Source organism: Zalophus californianus, chromosome 8, assembly GCF_009762305.2.
Source record: "Zalophus californianus isolate mZalCal1 chromosome 8, mZalCal1.pri.v2, whole genome shotgun sequence".
Classification (NCBI taxonomy): domain Eukaryota; kingdom Metazoa; phylum Chordata; class Mammalia; order Carnivora; family Otariidae; genus Zalophus; species Zalophus californianus.
Window position 1 is genome coordinate 96,227,833 of NC_045602.1, and position 22,632 is coordinate 96,250,464.

Genomic DNA, 22,632 nt, shown 5'->3' on the forward strand with positions numbered 1-22,632 from the left:
CAATGCCTGGAGCAGATAAAAATGGCAATGTTCAATTTTCTCTGGTCCAGTAGTTCTCAAATGTCAGTGTACAAAGCACACAAAAAGAACTAGTTAAAAACGTAAATCTGCTACTCCTCTGCCTTCCACATCTAGACATGCCAGGAACTCTGGTTCAGAAAACCAGCGGTGGGGGGAAAAGCGCCAAGACTCTGCATTTTAATATGCACCCTCCGTGGCTTGAAGCCTGTGGTCTCAGCTCTCAGAGTGACTTTGGGGGAAAGAGAGTATGGAATCCCTGCACACAACAGCCCCCAGCCCACCAGTATCTTCATTTCTTTGGGGCCTTCTGAGAATCTGATGAAAGCCCATTTTTTATTTCTATCACTTCCACACCATTCTTTTCTCTCCATTAGTAATGCAAATGTTTGAACAAGGCTTTCTACAAAACACCACTGATGTGCCAAACATCTTTCTACAATTATCTGGAACTATGAAGCTCCTAATAAATTAGCTAAAAAGCTAAAAATTCCCAATTAAAATCTTAAGTCTGTATAATTAAAGTACGCTATGCTCAAAATATAAATCCATGGAAGGATAAAATTCACCTCCCTCCCTTGGGAATAAAAAAAAAAGATGATTAGGGGGGCCTGGGTGGCTCAGTGGGTTAAGCTTCCAACTTTTGACTTTGGCTCAGGTCATGATCTCAGGGTCCTGCGATCAAGCCCCATGCTGGGCTCCACGCTGAGGGTGGAGCCTGCTTAAAATTCTCTCTCTCCCCCTTTTCCTCTGCCCCTCCCCCCCCAAAAGCTGCTGGTTAATCCTTGGCAGGTCAAATAGTAACGTAAGGAGTTTATGGGTTTTTTTTTTAAGATTTTATTTATTTGAGAGAAAACACACGTGCTCATGCAGGTGCACATGTGCAGGGGGAGGGGCAGAGGGAGAGGGACAAGCAGACTCCCTGCAGAGCAGAGAGCCTGATGTGGGGCTGGATCCCAGGACTCCAAGATCATGACATGAGCCGAATGCAGACACTTAACCAACTGAGCCACCCTAGGCACCCCTAGGATTTTGTGTTTTTAACACAACCACAGATAAGATTAGAAGGTTAAAATAACTAAGAATCTGCCCAAAATACATACAAAGAAGCAAAGCCCTTAAACTTTAAATGCACTAACCCATTAGTGCCCTGAGAGAGTTGTTTAATCTAGTTGATTACAAATGTTTCATGTGTCAAAGGTCGAGAGCATCAGTTTTTAATTTACCAGCCATATTTCAATAGGAGGGACCCAAACTCTTTTCAATTTTTGCAATTTCAGTAACACATGTTACAGATTCAAGAAGGTAAGATGAAGGTCAGTCGATCAATCAATCAATGTGTCCCCAAGCAGAGATACAATCATGTACCTCTCGGAAAGGCCTTTTTTTAATTCTACAGTATGCCAACTTAGGACAATCGTCTATATGGAAAGAAATTTAAATGATAAAACAAAAGCAATCCCTCGCAGCTCCCCCAACTAGGAAGAAGCCAGCCTGCTTGGAAACATCTTCAAGGTTTCCAACCTTTCTGACCAGCCAGGTCTGCATGCCCCAGGCTCGGTGCCCCCTCACACGCATTGATGGGACTCAGCAGAGATTGTGGTTGCTGGTGAGCAGAGGGCAGGGCTGTGGGAGGTCAAGAGCCCACCCAGCCTCCATACCCAACCCACCCTCCAGAGGGTTATGCTGCCTTCCTAGTTCAGGAAAGTGAGTGTTCACATTGGAAGAAAAATAAGGGTGATTTCTGTAGCCCAAGAGGTCTGGCCAGGTACCAGCCCTGTCCTGTTGGAAAGCCTGTGTGGCAGGCGAAGTCCCAGGATGCAGGGTCACCAGCACTCCCACCATGATACCCTGACAAAGATGAACAGCAACAACAAAAACAACATAATGAAGAAGCTCTTACTAAGTTTCTGCTTCTGTTTTAGTAACATTTCAGTATTAACAAAACAGGACTCTAAGTCAACATTTGTTTGATATATCAATGTGACAAAATGAACTAATGACTGGAATAAAGGAGAGGATCTGGGTACCATTTTGGCAACCAGACTTGGAAGCACATCCTTGTGGCAAGTCAACAACGCAAGCCTGGCTCAGTTCATGTAAAAACCGAGATGAAACTAATAGAGATAGGGAACTCACACGTGGAGTTCGAGCCTTAAAAAAAAGAATAAAAAAGTAAAGACCTACACTAAATAAATGTAGTTCTATGAAAAAATGCAAACTTACGGGCATCAACATAATTCTTCCTTATATTGAGAATAATTCTCATTAAATTTGAACCTCAAACTGGAACATGCAGGAATGAAAAGCCCACCTTGGTGCACCTGCAGTAGGCTGCCTATCCTCCATTTCACCTTCAGGATTCCATAGCACGGATTACTAAAAAGGCTACCCTGTCACTGGAAGTACAAATAAATAAAACCAAACGGAGCTCTTTCCCCACCCACCTCTCTACCCTACGTATTTCTTTCTGATCCTACAGAAGCCATAAATGTCTCAATCCAGGCATTCCAAAGTTTCCAGGCATAGGGATGGATCCTTGATGATAAGACAAGTCTATGGAGAAAGTTATAGGTGAAGTGATGATGATATTCAGAGAAGCATAAAATTAAAAGCTCTGGCACCATTTTTCACTGGTCAACTTAGCCCAGCAATGTGTCAATAAACACGTGAGCTAGTTCAAAGATGTGTATTTGAAAGTTCATTTTTTCAACTCCTTCCAGCATTTCAATTAAGTGAGGGTTTCAATCACACTAAATAAATGAAAATATAAATAATTAATGGCAATGCTATGGACTAGGTGGACTCTGGGCCTGAGGGAATAGCCCCTCAATTACAAAATGCCCCTCCCCATCTGCTCACACATACATGCAACCCCCTCTTTGTGAGACCCTGGCAAACACCCCCTACTTAAAAAGGAAGGGCATTTAAATTAAAGCAAGAGCAGGAAGAAGCTTCTCCCATCAGGAATGGCTAAGGAGGGTGTTGAAATCTCCCAATATCTAGCCATCCACAGAAGAACTCATGCACTAGCAATCTTTTCTAGGTAATCATCAGCATGTTCCTCCCAGAATCGTGTTCTTCTGCAAGAATGCAACAGGGAAGAGAGCTTCTAGCTGGTGGTTCTGCTACTGCTTCCATGCCCTGTTCCCTTTGGAAATATCTTTCAGAGCAAACACATTATGCTCTTGTTGCAACTTCTTCTGTCAGAATACATCATGGGACCCACAGAGCAGCCTATAAATGTATGGGGCATGCTGCCGATGCAGCCACAGAAAAGCATGCGGAGGCTGCACTGCCAGTTCCAAGAACAAGCAGAGACCTGGTTAAGGCAGGCAGACCACCAGTCACCTTTACCAGCTCAGGCTTCACGAACAACAAGTAACTGCATCACCCAAACAGAGCTCTGGGACTCGTGAAAATAAGAATCTACCCCTCACTGAAGTGGAAGTTTGGGAACAACAACCGAGAATGCCTCCTCCCCTCCGCATCCTTAAAGGTCAGTGAAAACCTCTGATCCCCTGGGAGGCCGGCCTGGCTTGACCGCCCCAGCAGTGGCATCGGCCTTCTCGGAACCTGGGACATTCACAGACAGCACAGCTCACCGGCCCATGACACAGAAGTCCAAAACAAACTACGCAACCCAGGCTCACCTCCTGGGACATGGCAGTGAACAAGACCAAGGGAGCTTGAGTTCTAGGAGTGCAATGGACAGAGGAAGAACAAGGAAACAAGCAGATAATAACAGAAGGCCAAGTGCTATGAAATTAATCATCAGGGTATGGTGACAGAGTAGCTGGCAGGGGCTTGCTCGGGACCTGATGGGATCAGAGGATCCCTTCTGAGGAGGAAACACGGACACTGAGACAGGAGCCAGAGGTAGGAAAGAGCTCAGTCTGTTCTCAGAGCAGGTAAGGTGTAGGGACCAAGGGGCAGATGGCTGAGGAGCAGGGTGGACGGAGCCACAGAAGCCTGGGCACTCAGGCATGCTAAGTGACAGGAGGGAACTTAGATAATCTAAAAGCATCTGGAAGGCGCTGAAGGGCCTTAAGGAAGAACAGGACATGATGGTCTTGTGACCCGTCCTACGCTGTCATATACTACTCTTTACCCCCCTTGCTGTTATTAACCTTCCAGGTTTACATTGCCCCAGATCTACCCCTGGGAGCAGGGACTGGGTTGCAGGACTTCTTTCTCTCCATCAGGTGCCCAGTATACTGTCATGTACTAAAAAGACACTTGATGCATAAATACACACACACACACACACACACACACACACAGAGAGCACGCATTTGTCCAGATGGTTTAAAGAACCTGTATTTTTTTTAAGATTTGTATTAGTTATTTATTGGCGGGGGGGGGAGCAGAAGCGAAGAGGGAGAAGCAGACTCCCTGCTGAGCAGAGAGCCTGACATGGGGCTCGATCCCAGGACTCCGGGATCATGACCTGAGCTGAAGGCAGCCCCTAAAGAACCTGTATTTTAAAACTTGCCAAAAGAACTATTTCTCTATAATGTACATAGTTTTCACTACTAATTGGATTATATTGAGAAAATAAAACATTTGGAATTAAAAGCTCAACTGACAAAAAGGCATGCTTATCTATCAGTGAAAACAATTTGGCTGCAGTCTTCCTACCAACACAAAAGCAAGCAAATTAGCTATTTGCCCAAAGAGGAACCCCCTTATTTTTTTTATTATGTTCACTTAGCCAGCATATACTACATCATTAGTTTTTGATGTAGGGTTCAACGATTCATTAGTTGCATGTAACACCCAGTCTTCCTGAGAATGGAAAGGCAGAGACAGACCACAGGCAAAGAGGCTGGCCCCCACCATCACCAGGGCCCTTGCATGTCTACTTGTCGCCACCTACTGGACAGCGAGAGGACACAGATCTGCGCGCGGTCACAGGGTCTGAGACTCCGGGGCCAGTTAACGAGTAAAACAAATGAAATTAATACAGCATGATACATGCATTTGAAGAGACCGTTCCTAAAAGAAAGACTCAGAAATAACTAAAATAAAAGGCTTTCTTGGGGCGCCTGGCTGGCTCAGTCAGTGGAGCACGTGACTCTTGATCTCAGGTTTGTGAGTTCAAGCCCCACAGGTGTACAAGCCCCACATGTGTAGAGATTACTTAAAAATAAAACAGTAAAAAAAAAAAAAAAAAAAAGACTTTCTTACTCTAATAAGCTAGCATGCCTCATTAGATGTTAAAAAGAAATCATGCTTATATATCTTTATGTTATAAAGAGGAGGCACTGATTTAGAATGAAAACACAAATTGGACTAAAATTTTTCTCCAAATAGAGTTAAAGCAGACTAATAGATCAGAACTACAAGACAGCAATCACACCAAACTAGAGAGAGTGAGCAGAGGCAAGAGGAAACCTGGGAGAGAACCACCGGTGTCCCAGAAAACAAGATTCAAGACCATGCAAGCGGCAACAGTGGTAGGAGCTGCTGAGCAGCCAGATCAGTGCCTACCAGGCACAGAATCAGGCAACATGGAGCTCAGGGGGCCTCGGCAGGAGCCTCTGCAGATTACAGTACACTGAGCAGGCGGCAAGCAGAAAGGAAATGGAGGCATTTCTCAACTGGAATGCTCGGGAATATTTAAAAGCCACAGGAATTAGCTGGATGAGTGAGAGAGACAGACTGACCCGACAAGAGGACAAAGGGCTTAATGGAGGCTGCCAAGAAGGTAAAGGGGAGGCCGGGAGGGGCGCCACACCCCAGGCTGGTCTGGCTCCACCAGATACAGGCTCACAGGGCCTTGCTTGTAGAAGGGCTCACCCTTGGCTTCATGATCCGCTGTGACTGTCCTGAAATTCATTATAATTTTTTAACAAGGGGCCCCTCATTTTCATTTGGCACTGGGCCCCACAAATTATAGAGGCAATCCTGGCCCAGGGGAGGCACTGGCCTCAGCACAAAGAAGGGCAGCTCTGCTACATACACAGGAAGAGGCGGGTGGAGAAGCAAGGTCAATGCCATCCGATGGCTTCTTTGTGAAGCAGAAAGACAGCCATCTGTTATGAACAAGCAATAGAGCAGATGAGGGGGAAAGGTTAATAATACTCCACGTAGGGTGGAGAAATTTGGCCGACTTCATCTTAACCAAGGGATCGAGGTTAACACCACCTGTAATAAGACAGATCAGTCTCATGTACTTCTCTATGATGCACTGAGAAAGGCACATCACTATTGTGCTATTTGATATTCCTGTCAAAACACATAACCTCAGTGTAATCAGAGAGCCCAAACTGAGGAATCTTCAACAAAACGCCAGTACTCTTGAAAATCGTTAAGGTCATGAAAGACAAGGAAAGACTGAGGAGCTGTCACAGATTAGAGAAGAGAAATAACAATTAAATGCAATGTTGATTACCCTGAAATAGAAAAAGGACATTAGAAGGAAAAAAAAAAAAAAAACTAGTGAAATTTAAGTAAGGTTTGTAGTGTAGTTAATGATGTGGGAAACAAAGGCAAAAGAAAAGTTAAAATTTCCTCACTATTCACAGCCCCCTGACACGTCCTTGAAACAGGCAGAGTGACATTCCTGTAGGAACTCAGCTGCCTCGATGTTAATACTTTGCTAAGGGCAAAAGACAATCTCAGCTTAACTTTATCCCAACCTCCCAGATCCTATAACATATAAAAATTCGTTTCGAAATTTCCTTTATCTCTACCCCCAAGATACATGTTAGCAACCATCCTCCAAGCATATGGCCCACTGATATCCATCTACAGGGTCTCATGACTAGGGTTTTACTGGTAATAAATGACCTTTTACTAACAATAGCTAGCCCCCTCTGGTTCCTGGAATCCTTGCTTCCAAAATTCCTTAGAGACTTACCAGCGCCCTCCCAACTTGAACGTATATCATCAGTTGCTCTTCACAACTCCAGTGCAGCTCCTTCTGCCCGCGGGTCCTGTCCCCATGCTTTAATTAAACTCCCTTTTTGCACTGAAGACGTCTCAAGAATTCTTTCTTGGCCATTGGCTCCGAACCCCAACATTCCTCCATCAATTAACAATATTACATCAGTATTAATCTCAGCGTTCCATCAGTGTACTATGATTATGTAAGGCAATAAAGTTAGTGGGAGCTGGGTAAAGCGTCCAGCGGAACTGTGACTCCAACTTCTCCTCATGTCTCCAATTATTTCAAAATAAAACATTTAGGGTGCCTGGGTGGCTCAGTCGTTAAGCGTCTGCCTTCGGCTCAGGTCATGATCCCAGGATCATGATCCCAGTGTCCTGGGATCGAGTCCCACATCGGGGTCCCTGCTCAGCGGGAAGCCTGCTTCTCCCTCTCCCACTCCCCCTGCTTGTGTTCCTGCTCTCACTGTCTCTCTCTGTCAAATAAATAAATAAAATCTTTTAAAAAAAATAAATAAATAAAATAAAACATTTAAATTTTCAAGTGGATTTTTCACTTGTGATTTTCTTTAATGTTACAGTTATTCCAGGAACTTCAATTACCACCTTTGAAGTCCAGCACTACTATATAAGACATGTTCCTGCTTCTCTATCAACCCAAAGTATCAGCAACAAGTAAGAAAGGTTATGTTCCCCTTAAAAATAATAACTTGGAACTAAGAAAAAAACAAAACAAAACAGTCAAACAAAGAAACAAAAAAATCACCCACGGGTAAATTGCTTATTTTTTTAGTTTCAATAAATGGAATAAAAATTTTAAAAATAAAAATAAACCATGGCCCCCAAAGCACAGGAACCACAGGCATTTTTCTCCAAAAACGGCTGGGAGGTGGCAAGCATTCAGAGACTATTAGATTTCTCTTCAAAAAACAATGTCAGTGACCTCAGATTTTAGGCATAATTTTTTGCTTCCTGATTTTGAAAACTGGGTTTGCCTCTTGGTTCTGCCTCTTAGCAGCTATGTGACCTTAAGTTACTGCTTAAGCATGGTGCCCCTATTTCCTCATCATACCCTATGATAAAGATTAAATTACTTACTACATTTAAAAAAAAAAGAAACATTAGAGCAGCATCAGCACATAGGAAACTGTATTGGGAGAGGCAGGGATGAAATTAGGATGACACGAGATTTGGGCCTGGCTGACAAGGTAAATGGTAATCCCATGAATTTAGGAAAAAAGAAAACAGAGGGAATGTGTGGAGGTGGGGTGGCAGGAGTTTCCTTTTAGCTTTCTGCATTGGAGAGGACCATCAACTGCAGGCTGTGAATTGACTTAAACCAGTCTGATTTTGCATAACTATTAGGTTTTTCTCGGTTGATAAGAGTAAGCACCCAAAGAGGAGGAGAGTCTGCTATCCTACTCTGGACGGTATCAGGTTATACTGATGGCAAGTCTTAGATCAACTTCGGCCATACACACGGACCTCCCATATTTTAAATGTGAATTTATAAGCAAGTAGGCACAAAATAATTCACATCAGCTATTTTGTAAGGCTGACAGAGTTAGTACTCTGTCCCACTGGCTGTCACAATAACATCTTCGTAAGAAGTTCTGCAGTGGCAGATGCATGAGGCAACCAGTCCTCAGACCCGTGCTGGACAGGGGACTATTTTGATATCAGACATTGTCCAAAAGGATTCAGACTATGGGCTGCTATCTTCTCCTACTCTATTCTTGTGAAAAGAGTATCTCAAAAGTATTTTATTCAATAAATATCAATGAAAGAAACGTTGTAACTTTGAACAGGTCATACAGCTTTATATTTATCTAATACTTCCCCCACTTACTGCATCATTTCACTTCACAGCATCCTAGGAAGGGAGGGAGGGTAAGGGGAGAAGGAAGAACAGAAATGTCCCTTCGGTTCTCACTCCTCTGCCTGCTCCCACGTGTCTCGAAGGCTATTAAGTGGACACATTAATTAAAGCCTCAAGAACTGTTAAGCATCTATAAGAACCATACAGGTTGCAAAAACTATCACAGATGTCCTTTCTCTATTTTAATTAAAATTCTTCCTCAAAGCTTAGAGAGCTGGCAGCAAATCCAGGTCAGACAGTACTTTAGAAAAATAAGGATTTACAAAGAACCTCGGGAGGCACAGGTACCCACACCTGGGACAAAACCCACTCTTGGTAACTGTTCCAAACCCGTGCAGAGGCCAGGTCAGGCCTCAGCGGAGCTGTGCCACTACTCTGCTGCCACCCAGTGGCATGTGGGGGCTAAGGCACCTCGCAGCAGGGAAGAGCTGGGCTCTTGGAAAAGGACATTTTCTCTGGAATCCAAAGTCAGGAAGAGGTAAGGGAGAAGTGCTGTCCAGCCTACCACAGCACCAAGGAGATGCAGTGTAAACAGATGCATTCTTGGGAAGGGATGTATTAAAAGAGATATTAGGTTGCTACAATGAAGTCTTTCCTCCACCTCAGACTGAGAACTGCTTGAGGGACTCAATCAAAGCTAAAAGCCAGGAGACAGACCCCAACAGAGTCCAGGCTTACCTGCTTTGGGTCAGAGGTAGCAGCACCAGGAGCCGGGGACTCCAATTCTATGGTCACAGGCCCATCATTCTGAATGTGGACTTGCATGTAGGCACCAAACTTGCCATCTGAAAGAGCAACACAAACAGTTATGAGAGGTTTCTCTTTCTAAAAAGTCACCTAGATCAATGTAATCAGAAACATGAAGAGTAGGACTAGCCAGTAAACACAGGAAAAGGTGGTCAACACCGTAAGTAGGGAGGGAAATGCAAAATTAAACAGCAGAGGTGCCACTGTAAGCCCTACATACTTGGCAAGAATGAAAAGATCTGGGAACACCAGGGTCGAGAAATGTGGGCTTACAGGACTATAGAATGGGGGGAAGGTAAATTGATTTAACCACTTTGGGGGGCATTGTGATGCTTGAACAAACTACAACTCTGGAATTCCACCTTGGTGAGTCTACTCAGAAATTCTTACACAAAATCAAAACCACATTGAGGTACCACCTTACACCTTACACCTTACAAGGTGTAAGGTACACCTTACACAAGATACCATTAGAATGGCAAAAACTGACAAGGCAAGAAACAACAAACGTTGGAGAGGCTGTGGAGAAAGGGGAACCCTCTTACACTGTTGGTACAGCCACTTTGGAAAACAGTGTGGAAGTGCCTCAAAAAGTTAAAAATAGAGCCACCCTATGACCCAGCAATTGCACTCCTGGGTATTTACCCCAAAGACACAGATGTAGTGAAAAGAAGAGCCATATGCACCCCAATGTTCATAGCAGCAATGTCCGCAATAGCCAAACTGTGGAAAGAGCCAAGACGCCCTTCAACAGATGAATGGATAAAGATGTGGTCCATATACACAATGGAATATTACTCAGCCATCAGAAAGGATGAATACCCAACTTTCACATGAACATGGATGGGACTGGAGGAGATTATGCTAAGTGAAATAAGTCAAGCAGAGAAAGTCAATTATTATATGGTTTCACTTATTTGTGGAACATAAGAAATAGCAGGGAGGACATCAGGAGAAGGAAGGGAAAATGAAGGGGGGGAATCGGAGGGAGAGATGAACCATGAGAGACTATGGACTCGGAGAAACAAACTGAGGGTTCTAGAGGGGAGGGGGTGGGGGTATGGGTTAGCCCGGTGATGGGTATTAAGGAGGGTACGTACTGCATGGAGCAAACAATGAATCATGGATCACCACATCAAAAACTAATGATGTACTATATGGTGACTAACATAACATAAAAAAAAAAAAAAGGATATTCGAGGGTGTTCAGTCTGGCAGTGTTTATAACAGAAAAAATGGACAGAATCTGTCCCTCACTGGGGGGATGAATGCATAAACTCTAATTCTTCAGTGGAATACTATGTGGCAGCCACATGGGTCAACAAGGCAAATCTCAAACACATGATGTGATATTTAAAAAGTCACTTGCTGGGCCGCCTGGGTGGCTCAGTTGGTTAAGGGTTTGACCCTTGATTTCAGCTCAAGTCATGACCTTAGGGTCGAGGGATCACGCCCCATGTTGGGGGGGGGGGTCCACGCTCAGCAGGGAGTCCACTGCAGATCTCTGTCTCTCTCCCCCCCTTTGCCCCTCCCCCCACTTGCATGTGTGCACATGTGCATGCTCTCTCTAAATAAAATAATCTTTAAAAAAAAAAGTAACTTGCAACAAGGACATATCATTTTATACCATTTATTCATTTATATGACACTTTCAAATATCCAAAACAAGTTATATTATTTATGGAGAGAGATATATATAAATGAAAAAAAACATGAGCAGGAAAGAGAAAAGCCAAACACGGGACAAGAACCACATTCACACCGAAGAGAAGGCAGGGGATGGTGGGATTTGAGAGAGACAGACCTCAGACCAACATGACTAGCTGGGGTAGTGAGTACACTAGCATCTATTTTCTGTATGTTTCATAATTAAAATTTTCAAACAAGTTAACTATAAAGGAAAAGGGTGAGGTGGGAAGGGAGGGAGGGCCTGCTCCCTCACGGTGCGAACCATCCCAGGCTCCCCAGGATTCCTTTCAAAATGGCCACGGGCTGCCCCGGAAAGAGCTCCTCTCTGCATCCTGGTCCAAACCTGCTAACACCCAAACCCACTCAATCATGTCTGACCAATCCCAAATGCTGAATTACATTTATAAAGAAAGCCAAGAATACGCCTTTAGAGATGACGCCGTGGAGTATGAGAATGTTGACTCCATCCATCCAAGTACCGCTGGTAAGCCTCGGGCTTAAACACTGCCGATGACACATACAGACACTTACTCCAGGGGACACACTGGTCTTGACAATTTATCAATTAAATTTACTCATATTAAATTTATCAATTTAAATCCAAAGTAAGAAAAGAGTTGGGTCCAGAATTAAAATAGTATGAGTCCTCAGAAACAGAACTATCAGGAACTCTTCTGCTGCCACCTACCATTAAGGAACAAAGAGAGCATATGAGACCCAGTCCACATGTGAAAACCACTCACTGCTTTTCACTCACAGCAACCATGTGCCAGGCATGGTGCTAGAGACCACAGACTCAGCTCCCAGGCACAGACAGCCCTGGCACTCATGAACCCTGTGGTCCAGGATGGGGCACAGCTGGGCACATCGTGGTGACAATGCAGTATGGCAGAGACCTTGAGGGATTCTGGCTCTGGAGACCAGAGAAGGGTCCGAGTCCTCCTTGGGGAGGGAAGGAATCAGAAAGGCTTCTTGGATGAGGCTACACAGGGTGCAGGACTTGAAGGACAACCAGCACACAGGCTGGAAGAGAGGGACAGGCCCAGCCCTCACAAACTCTGAGGCTTTGGACAACTTTCTTAACCTCCCAATGGCTCAGTTTCTTGCCTGTATCACAGGGATGCTAACAAGAGGACCTAAAACATGGGGAAAATTTAATGAGACCGTGCATGCAAGTGCTTGGGACGACGGCTCACACATGGTGTGTGTAAAATCAGCATTTGCTCTTATTGTTATAAAAAGTCATGTTCAAGGCTTGTTCATGTTCATTGTTATAAAAAGTCCTGTTCAAGAGGTTCCATACAACCATAACCATGCTTCCCAAACTGTGCCGTGCCACATATTCCTTGAACAAAGAATGCTACAGTCACATACTTTTGGAAAACCACATTTGTTTGAACTCTCCTTCAGAGAATCACAAAGCACAGCAGCATGTAACAGACTCTCAAGATGTCCTTGGGTAGGGGCGCCTGGGTGGCTCAGTCGTTAAGTGTCTGCCTTCGGCTCAGGCCATGATCCCAGGGCCCTGGGATTGAGCCCCGCGTCAGGCTCCCTGCTCGGCGGGAAGCCTGCTTCTCCCTCTCCCACTCCCCCTGCTTGTGTTCCCTCCTCTCGCTGTGTCTCTCTCTGTCAAATAAATAAAATATTAAAAAAAAAAAAAAAAGATGTCCTTGAGTAGAGAAACCTATTTAGTTTCTTTACCCTGGTAGTTCCCAAACTCCCCTGGGCAAGGAGCCCCAATTTCACACAAAACATCCTTTACAGAGCAGATGACCCTCTGAGAGAGACCAAGGAAAAGAAAAGCACCAAATAGACACACTAGGCCAGGGCAGGCCAGCCTGGGGCCTCCCTGGCTCCCTCCCTGGAGAGCGGCTCTGCTCTCAGGTCCTGGGCTCCCTCAGACACCAGACCACTACCGCATGAGGTGACCTCCATGCACCTCTGCTCCTGCCACCACAAGCACACAATTTCCATCTCGGACTCCTCTCCCCAGTATCACTCCCTCCACTGATCCTTACCTCATGGAGGGTCTTAGCAAAATGGGCATACCAACGGCCGGTTCTCTTCAATGCTCAGGCAGCAGCATTAGAAACTACATTAGAAGCACCCAAGCTGTTTGCCATTTTTACAGGCAAGATTAACCAGTCCTATCGCACAGCCAAACGTGCTCAAACAATGGTGACTTTTCTTCAACTCCTATCAAATTGAAGCGGCCATTTAAATCTACAGGGCTTTTGTTCTATCCATGTCAGACTAGCTAAAAGACATCAGCTGGGAAGGAAATCATGTGTTTAATTGCATGCTAAAATTATGGCTACAATTAGTAGCAAATTTCAGCCGCTGCTCTCCTCAGGGAAGCTGAAGGCAGATTCAGGAGGAAAGGAATTATTTCCGACCTTGAATTTCTGTTGCCAGGATATACAGCATACGCTTCACCATGTTTATCACTCCAAGTAGCAAGAAATTTATTTTCTTTTCCAGTTTTTCTTCAGTTATGAACAGAACTATTATCTGAATTTCCATTTGTACAGACAATAAATCCAAAGACATGTTTTAAGAGGTCTTAAAATGGGAACATTTTTTCCAGTTCAAATCAAACAGTAAAGCCCCATGAAAAATTATACTGGCCAGAGGAAATAAAAAACATTTTTAAAAATAATCTTAAAAAACAGAAACATATCTGCAGAACTACCGCTGGGCTCCAGTGGTGATATAATCAAGTCGTCCTTAACTCAAAGTCCCAGGGTTCTGTCCAGAGCCAGAGAGGCACGTCAGGCACGTCTGTGCCACGCGTTTCCAGCTGGAGCCCCAAACCTGCTGTGACCTGGTTTCCAGCAGCCACTGTCCAAGGCCTCTACCGGCTCTACACCAGTGCACCCCATTCACCTGCGAAGGCTGACATCCCACCCCTTTGAACAATACTTGATGATGGTCACCACTCCCCGAGAAGCCCTGCCCCACCTCTCCATGCCCTGGCTGGTTCAAGGATGACAGCAGGACAGTCACCACAAGGAGGATGCATGTTAGTACAGGCATGGCCCTGGGCCCACAGTCTGGCAGTCAGGGTGCAGGAAATCTGGGTCCCTGTTACTGCTGTCACTCCCACCGCTGTCCATGGTAGAATATGGGCAAATGGGGGTGGGGGCAGGGGACAAGAAAACCACACTGAAAGAACACGCTACTGAAGAAAAATGGAGAACAAAGGGCCTGATGGTTTCTTGGACGGGCTGGGAGCAAGCCCATACACTTTCCACAGCCAGCCTGCACAGCCATGACCAGGCTGAGAGTTGGCCTACCTCTGGGGACAGGTCCTGAGCCTTGGGCCAGCCCACCTGAGCACATCCCCAAAGGCAGCTCCCCCTGTCACTAAGGCAAAGTCCTCACCACCCAGGCTTCCTCTTCGTTCTATTTAAAGCTGTTCAGAGCCTGGGCAGGCAGGGAAGAAGGTTACTGATGGAGGCTCCAACATTAGGTGCACCAGCTGGGAACCAAGAAATCAAGCAAATGTGTGGAACCAGGAGACTCAAAATAAGCATTGGCCAGGCAAGGGCCACTGCAGCTAATGGAGTTTGGTCTAGACCCACAAGCTTGCATCACGCCTGGAGCCTGGGGGAGTGGACCCTGGTGGGCCACAGGCACTAGGGTAGCTCTGTCCGCCAGCATGGAACTGTTCCTCTGAGGGTAGTGTGCCCCCGGCCCCACCTCCCCAGAGGGCTCAGCTCAGCTGATTCGGGGCACCCACCAGGAGGGCACAGATTCCCCAGTGGGCTGATCTGGCTCAAGGGAGCCTATGAAGCAGAGGCCAGGGCTCTGGGAGCTATCAGCAAAGACCAGCAGCTCCAGCAACGGCATTTCCTAAATGACTTGGCTGGGGAAAGGATTCAGTTGCAGGAAAAGGGGCACATGACAGGCCCTGTCAGCCACATTAGACCTCAGTCAGCAGCATTAGAAACACTGGCAGGTTCCATTCCACATCCAGGGCCATGGAGGGAACTGGAAAGGCAATTCCTGGAATCCCATGGCTCCTCCTCAGGCTCAAGTCCCCCTTATCAGGGGTCTCTGCTTGTTTCTGCATTGTTCAATCCACTCAAGAGAACACCTCCTCCAGGCAGCAGATGTCTCAGGCCTGGGACTCCATGGCCAGAGGAACTGGGGAACAGGCCCTGTGGCCCAGGATGGAAATGAAGTGCCTACTCCCAGGTGAGGGCATCTGCCACCAAGTGACCACCCCAATTCCAAACCAAAGAGCTGGAAACAGGAGCTGCCAGGGGAAATAGCCCAAAATTAACCTCTCTCTGGGTTAAATTCTCATCTGAGCTGAAGTTCTGAAGACAGATTCAAGGCAACTGGCATAGCCCTCCTCGCCTAACAGGGAGGCTGAAGGCGAGGTTTTTCTCTGGCCGTCAGGCTTTGCTTGGACATCTCTGGTCTTTGCTGGGGTCCCAGGCATGGCATCATTCTGCTCGGGATAACTGCATGGAAGCCTCCCTGGTCTCCTCATTGAGGCACCAGGGAGCCTGTGTAGGGACATGCAGTGTTTGAGGTCCCAGAGGACCTACATGGAGCCTTGTGCAGGGCTGTGCAGATGTGCTGGAAGAGCCTGGACCCCACCAGGCAAGGACACCCTTCCATCGAGAGCAGCAAAATAAGAAACCAGGAAGAACGGCTTCTGAGCTCATCAGACCATGGGGTTTGAATTTAGACTTTAATTCCTTTATACCTGAATATGATACAGAATTAAACTTGACCTAAAGTTTTCCCTGGGACTGTAATAATGGAAGAAGGTTTACATTCAAGTTCAGTGCATCTCCATGTTGTTGGCATTTTATTATGAGTTTCCTATGTATTATATTAAAGGAGTGTATTAATATCATCACTTAGCCTCACTGTAGAACCTCTGGTGTGCTGGGTTGGGTGATGTGACTGGACATGGTTTGGGACACAGGCTAGGGAATAAGTCTTCACTTTTGGAAGAGAATGGCCTTGGAGTGGCTTCACAGCAGGGTTCTAACCCAGTTCAGAGTCTCTAGGAAGAAAAAACATATATATGGCAGAAGTAGCCTCAGAGAGGCTCAAAGGCAGACTGGAAGGACTAAGCCTGTAAACTCTAACCCTCCCCTGAGCGGGGAGCCCCCATGGCCACAAAACAGTCAAAGGAGATAAGGGAATATGCTAGAGGGTGATTATCATCATGCACCACAGGATTCATGAATTTATACAATGAGTGTGATCCAAATAAACATAATACAGATTATTTTCTGGAGCTAGACAAGCTGATTTAAAAATTCATACAGAAAAACAATTAAGAATAGGCAGGAAAACTCCAAAGAGCAATGTGGGTGAGACTCACCTTACCCAATATGAAAGCACACCAAAATCCTCAATAACTGAAAGTGTGTCTTCATCATATAAATAGACCAAAAAAAAAAAGACTAGAAACAAAACTTAATAGCTCATAAACACATACAGGAATTCATATGGGATAAAGTCAGAATCTCAGATTAGTGGAGGTAAAGATGGTTTTCAAATAAATGTTTTGGGAAACCATTTCATAAACACCTGAGAAAAATAAACTTTGGATCTATGTTTTACATTGTATACAAGATAAACTCCAAAGGGATCTAGGATTTCAAAATAAAAATGAAAGCATAAAAGCACTAGGGGGGGAAAATAGCCAGATTTCTTTGTAACTTTGGAGTAGGAAATGTCATAGAAATCCTAAGAAGCTATGATTCAAAATCCAACAGACATTTCAAAAAATTAATATCAGAAATGTCTGTCCTTGGGGCACCTGAGTGGCTCAGTCAGTTAAGCGTCTGACTCTTGATCTCAGCTCAGGTCTTGATCTTAGGGTCGTGCGTTCAAGCCTCGTGTTGGGCTCCACACTAGGCATGGAGCCTACTTAAAAAACAAAACAAAAACACAGGGGCACCTGGGTGACTCATTGGTTGAGCATCCAACTCTTAGTTCTGGTTCAGGTCATGATCTCAGGGTCATGGCTCCGAGCTCCACATGGAATCTGCTTGGGATTCTCTCTCTCCCCTCCCCCCCCGTCCCTGATCATTCTCTCTCTCTCTCTCTCTAAAATAAATAAATAAAATTTTTAAGAGGAAGAGAGGGCAGGAGGGAGGGAGGCAGGCAGGCAGGCGCCTGGGTGGTCCAGCCGGTTAAGTGTCTGCCTGCAGCTCAGGATGATCTCAGGGTCCTGGGATCAAGCCCCACATTGGGTTCCCTGCTCAGCGGGGAGTCTGCTTGTCCCTTTCCCCCTTCCCCTTCCCCCTGCTCATGCTCTCTCTCACTCTTTCTCTCTCTCAAATAAATAAATTAAAATCTTTTAAAATAAATAAATTAAATTAAAAAAAAAAGAAAGGTCTATCAGCAATCAACCCTTAAAGCAAGGACAAAGGACAAATGACAAAATGGATGAAAAATATCTGTAACTCACAGCACATATTAAAAGCTCACAGAAATAAAGAACCTGATCAAAGCACATGAACAGTTCATAGGAAAGGAAATACATATCATGCAAAGATCTGAAAAATGTTCAACCATATCCTGCACATTAAAACTAAAAGGAGATGCCATTTTCACCCGTAAGAAAGACAACATTCTAGATAAAATACACTCTGTTAACAAAACAGTGAAGAAGATGTCAGTCTCACACACTGAAAAAAGGTCAACGCCTACAGAGGACCATCGAGCACTATCTAGCAATCCCACTTCTGTGAATTTATCCCCAGGTATGCCTGCCTGAACATGAAATGCCTATGTACAATTTATTCATTGCATCACCATTGTTCTGTTGTTTTCAAGAGCCAAAATCAGAAACAACCCAAGGAGTCCAACAATACAGATTAAATAAGATTTGAAATAAGCTAGGCTCTGTTCCCACTACAGAACACTGCACAGCTGTTACGAAAGGTGTGAGGAAGTTCTCTATGAACTAATAAGGAAAGAATCTCTAGAACACACTGTGAAATCCTTTTTAAAATAATTTGTTAAAGATGCTACCTTTGTATAAAAAGACACATATATTCATATTTTGCTCACATGTGCATGAAGAAACACTAGAAAGACAGAAAAAATTAAAAGTGCTTGCCTACAGAGAGTAAGGGAAACAGAGTGGATGACACATGAGTGAGAGCATGGCTTCCCAAGGCAGACCTTTCCATATCATTTTGATGTAGGAACTATCTGATCATATTACCTATTCAAAATCAATTACAACAAAATTGGAAGACTTACAATTTTCAATTCAAAACCTACTACACAAAGCTATAGTAATCAGAACATTGTAAGCACTGGCATAAGAATAGGCATACATAACGATGAAACAGAACTGAAAGTTCATAATAAACCCATACATATATAGTCAACAAGAGTACAAAGACCATTCAATGGGGAAGAATAGTCTTTTCAACAAATGATGATGGAAAGGCTGGATATCACATGCAAAAGAATGAGGTTAGATCCTTACCTCACACCATACACAAAAATTAACTCAAAATGGATCAAAGACCTACCTGTATGGATTAAAACTGTAAAACTCTGAGAAGAAACCATAAGGTTATCCTTCATGACAATGGACTTTGGTAATGGTTTCTTAGATATAAAACCAAACACAAAAGAAAAAAAAAATAAAACTGGACTTCATCAAAATTAAAAACTGTTAGGGGTAGGGGTTGGGTGAGATAGGTGAAGGGGATTAGGAGATACAAACTGTCAGTTATAAAATGAATAAGTCACAGGGATATAAAGTAAAGCACAGGGACTACAGTGTATAATACTGTTATAACTTTGTACGCTGACAGATGGTAACAACACATATCAAGGTGAGCATTTTTAATGTATATAAATGTCAAATCACTATGTTGCACACCTGAAACTAATATAATATTGTATGTCAACTACACTTCATAAAAAAAAATATGTTAGGGAGTGCCTGGCAGCTCAGTTAGTGGAGATGAGACTCTTGATCTCCAGGTCATGATTTCAAGCCCCACATTGAGCCAAAAAAAGGGAGGGAGGGAGGGAAGGAGGGAAGGAGGAAGGAGGGAAGGAGGGAAGAAGGAAGGAAGGAAGGAAGGAAGGAAGAAGGAAGGAAGGAAGGAAGAAAGAAAAAAACAATTTTTAAACTTTTGTCCATCAAAGGACACTATCAAGAAAGTGAAAGGACAACCCACAGAATGGGAGAAAATATTTGCAAATCATATAACTAATAAGGGTCTGGTATCTGGAATTTATAAATTACTTACAATTCAGTAAAAAAAAAAAAAGACAAACAATTCAATCTTAATTGTGAGCCCCAACTCGAGGTTTGAACTCACAACCCTGAGATCAAGACCTGAGCTGAGATCAACAGCTGGGTGCTTAACTGAGCCACCCATGCATACCTCAAACAATTCAATCTTAAAATGAGTGAAGATGGGACGCTTTGGTGGCCTCAGTCGGTTAAGTGTCTGCCTTTGGCTCAGGTCATGACCCCAGGGTCCTGGGATTGAGTCCCACATTGGGCTCTTTGCTCAGCAGGGAGCCTGCTTCTCCTTCTGCCTGCAGCTCCCCCTGCTTGTGCACTCTGTCTCTTTGACAAATAAATAAATAAAATCTTTTTTAAAAAATTAAAATAAAAATGAGTGAAGAATTTGAATAACATTTCTCCAAAGAAGATATACAAATGACCAACAAGCACATGAAAAGATGCTCAATATCCTTAGCCATTAGAAAAATGCAAATTAAAACCATCATGCTGTACCACTTCACAACCAATAGGATGGCTATAATCAAAAACTAAGTAAAAATAAAAAAGGAAATAATAAGTATTGGCAAGGATGCAGAGAAATCAGAACCCTCATTGGTGGGAATGTAAAAAGTCACTGTGGAAAAGAATTTGGTGGTGCCTCAATAAGTTAAACAGAATGATCATATGATCCAGCAATTCCACTCCTGAGTATATAACCAAAAGAACTGAAAAACAGGTGCTCAAACAAAAACTTGTCCACACATGTGTATAGCAGCCCTATTCACAACAGCTAAAAGGTTGGGAATAAGCCAAGTGTCCATCAATGAATGCATGGATAAACAAAATGTGATATATTCATGCAGTGGAATATTCTTCATATAATGGAATGAAGTACTGATAATATGCTACAATGTATGTATGTATGTATGCATGTATGTATGCACAATGCATGTTCAAAAGATGAACCCTGAATACATTATGCTAAGTCAAAGAAGCCAGACACAAAAGGCTGCATATTGATTGTATGGTTCCATTTACATGAAATATCCAGATGAGGCAAATCCATAGAGACCAAAAGCAGATTCCTGGTTGCCAGCGCTAGGGGTGGGGGAGAATGGGAAGTGTCTGCTTAATGTGCATAGGGTTTCTTTACGGGGTAATGAAAATGTTTTGAAACTAGACAGTGGTGATGGTTACACAACACTGTGAGTACATGATCACTTAACTCTACACTTTAAAATGGTTTATTTTACGTTACATGTATTTTACCACAATAAAAAAGAAGTTAATTTTAGAAAGAATAAATACTGAGAATAAAAATTTAGTGACTGACTTAAAACTCAAATGACAGGCTAAACTCCAGACTGGGGCACCTGGGTGGGTCAGTCGTTAAGCGTCTGCCTTCGGCTCAGGTCATGATCCCAGGGTCCTGGGATAGAGTCCCACATCGGGCTCCTGCTCGGAGGCAAGCCTGCTCTCCCTCTCCCACTCCTGCTGCTTGTGTTCCCTCTCTTGCTATCTGTTTCTCTGTCAAATAAATAAATAAAAATCTTTAAAAAAAAAGAACTTTCCTTATAAAAAATAAATAAATAAACAAACAAACAAACAAACTCCATACTGGACATGGTCAAAGAAAAAATTAGTAAACTGGAGGATCCCCTCAGGGCACAGCAAAGAAAGAGAAAGCAATTGAGACACGATACCATGTATGCTATCATTTAATACACGCTTTGTTTGAAGAAAATATAGAGAGCCAACGAATTTATCAACATTTCTGGATTTGTGGACCCCAAAACAATATGGTTTTAAATTTGTTCTATTTCTGCTGAGAGATTCAGACTCTTCCTTTCATCCTGGGTTATTTCATGTCCTCAGATTACAACGATAGTGAGTTTCTTTACACCTATGCCTATATCTTCTTTTTTAAAAATGGCCTTTATGTCTTCAAACTGAGCTGCAATAGCAGACTCTACTGGGCAAGAAAAAGAGGCTAACCCCACAATTCACAACCAGAAGTACGGAGGGACTCAGGAAATGAGATAAAAGGGGTGAAGGAGAATAAAGACAGGGCAAGGGAGAAGGAGTCCAAGGAGGAAGCAAATGGATGGAACAGTAGAGCCACCAAAATGAGCCTGTCCTCATCTCCCTGGGTCCAGGAGCACTCATCACACAAAATAACTGAACACCTACGGTGTGATATATAAGGCAAGTGCTCTGCCATTACCACAGGATACTGAACACCACCACAATCTATGACACAGTTTATAATGTGGCCCCAGACAGGTGGGGAAAGGAGGCTGCTGTTCACCTTGGAAAATCAACTAAGCAAATCAAGGAATCATGAAAAGCTAGGATCTAAAAACAAAAATGGATTGAGGAGGCTGGCTGGCTCAGTCGGTGGGGCATGCGACTCTTGATTTTGGAGATGTAGGTTCAAGCCCCACCTTAGGTGCAGAGATTACTTAAAAATAAAATCTTTTAAAAGAAACAAAAACAAAAACAAAAATGGATATAGTTTGCCATTTGGGCAAAAGGGAGGTAAACTAGTCACAGAGATGACACCAGTATAAGTCTAAGACCTAAAAGAGGCAGAAATAAATAGAGGAAGCTGGTAAGCAAATCACTGAAGAGAATGAATGAAAAGGAAGGAGTGACAGAAAACTTGGTGCGCCTGGGTGGCTCAGCCGTTAAGAGTCTGCCTTCAGCTCAGATCATGATCCCAGCATCCTAGGATCCATCAAGCCCCCACATCGGGCTCCAGCTCAGCGGGGAGCCTGCTTCTTCTCCCTCTCCAGCTCCTCCATGCTTCCGTTCCCTCTCTCATTCTCTCTCCCTCTGTCAAATAAATAAACAAAATTTTAAAAGACAACTAACTAATTTGGTCAACATCAGTCACACATCTGCATCAGATTTCATGAGAGCCATCGGCCTGTACCACAGTCCACCAGCCTTGCCATTTATTAACACTGAAGATGTGATCTCACATTGTGATTTCCTAAATTTACATTAATAATAATGCCTCTGGCATCCAAGTCCTTGCCGAAGCATATAAAAGGCTTCCACTGAAAGCTCACTCAGGCTTCTAACATGCTTTATTGTAGTAAAAAGAGTAGGAAATTAAACAAATCCATAAAAATTAAACACTAACCACGAAGCAAACACTAGATGT

The 22,632-nt window shown here is 43.8% G+C and overlaps 1 protein-coding gene across 1 annotated transcript in view; it reads right to left on the bottom strand.

Annotated features, from left to right (window-relative positions):
* DTD1 (D-aminoacyl-tRNA deacylase 1) overlaps positions 1-22,632 on the bottom strand; it is a 175,391-nt gene that overhangs the window by 137,519 nt on the left and 15,240 nt on the right. The window contains exon 4 of the mRNA XM_027624254.2: positions 9,467-9,573. Coding sequence (XP_027480055.1) covers positions 9,467-9,573 — 107 coding nt within the window. The remainder of the gene's footprint in view (positions 1-9,466; positions 9,574-22,632) is intronic.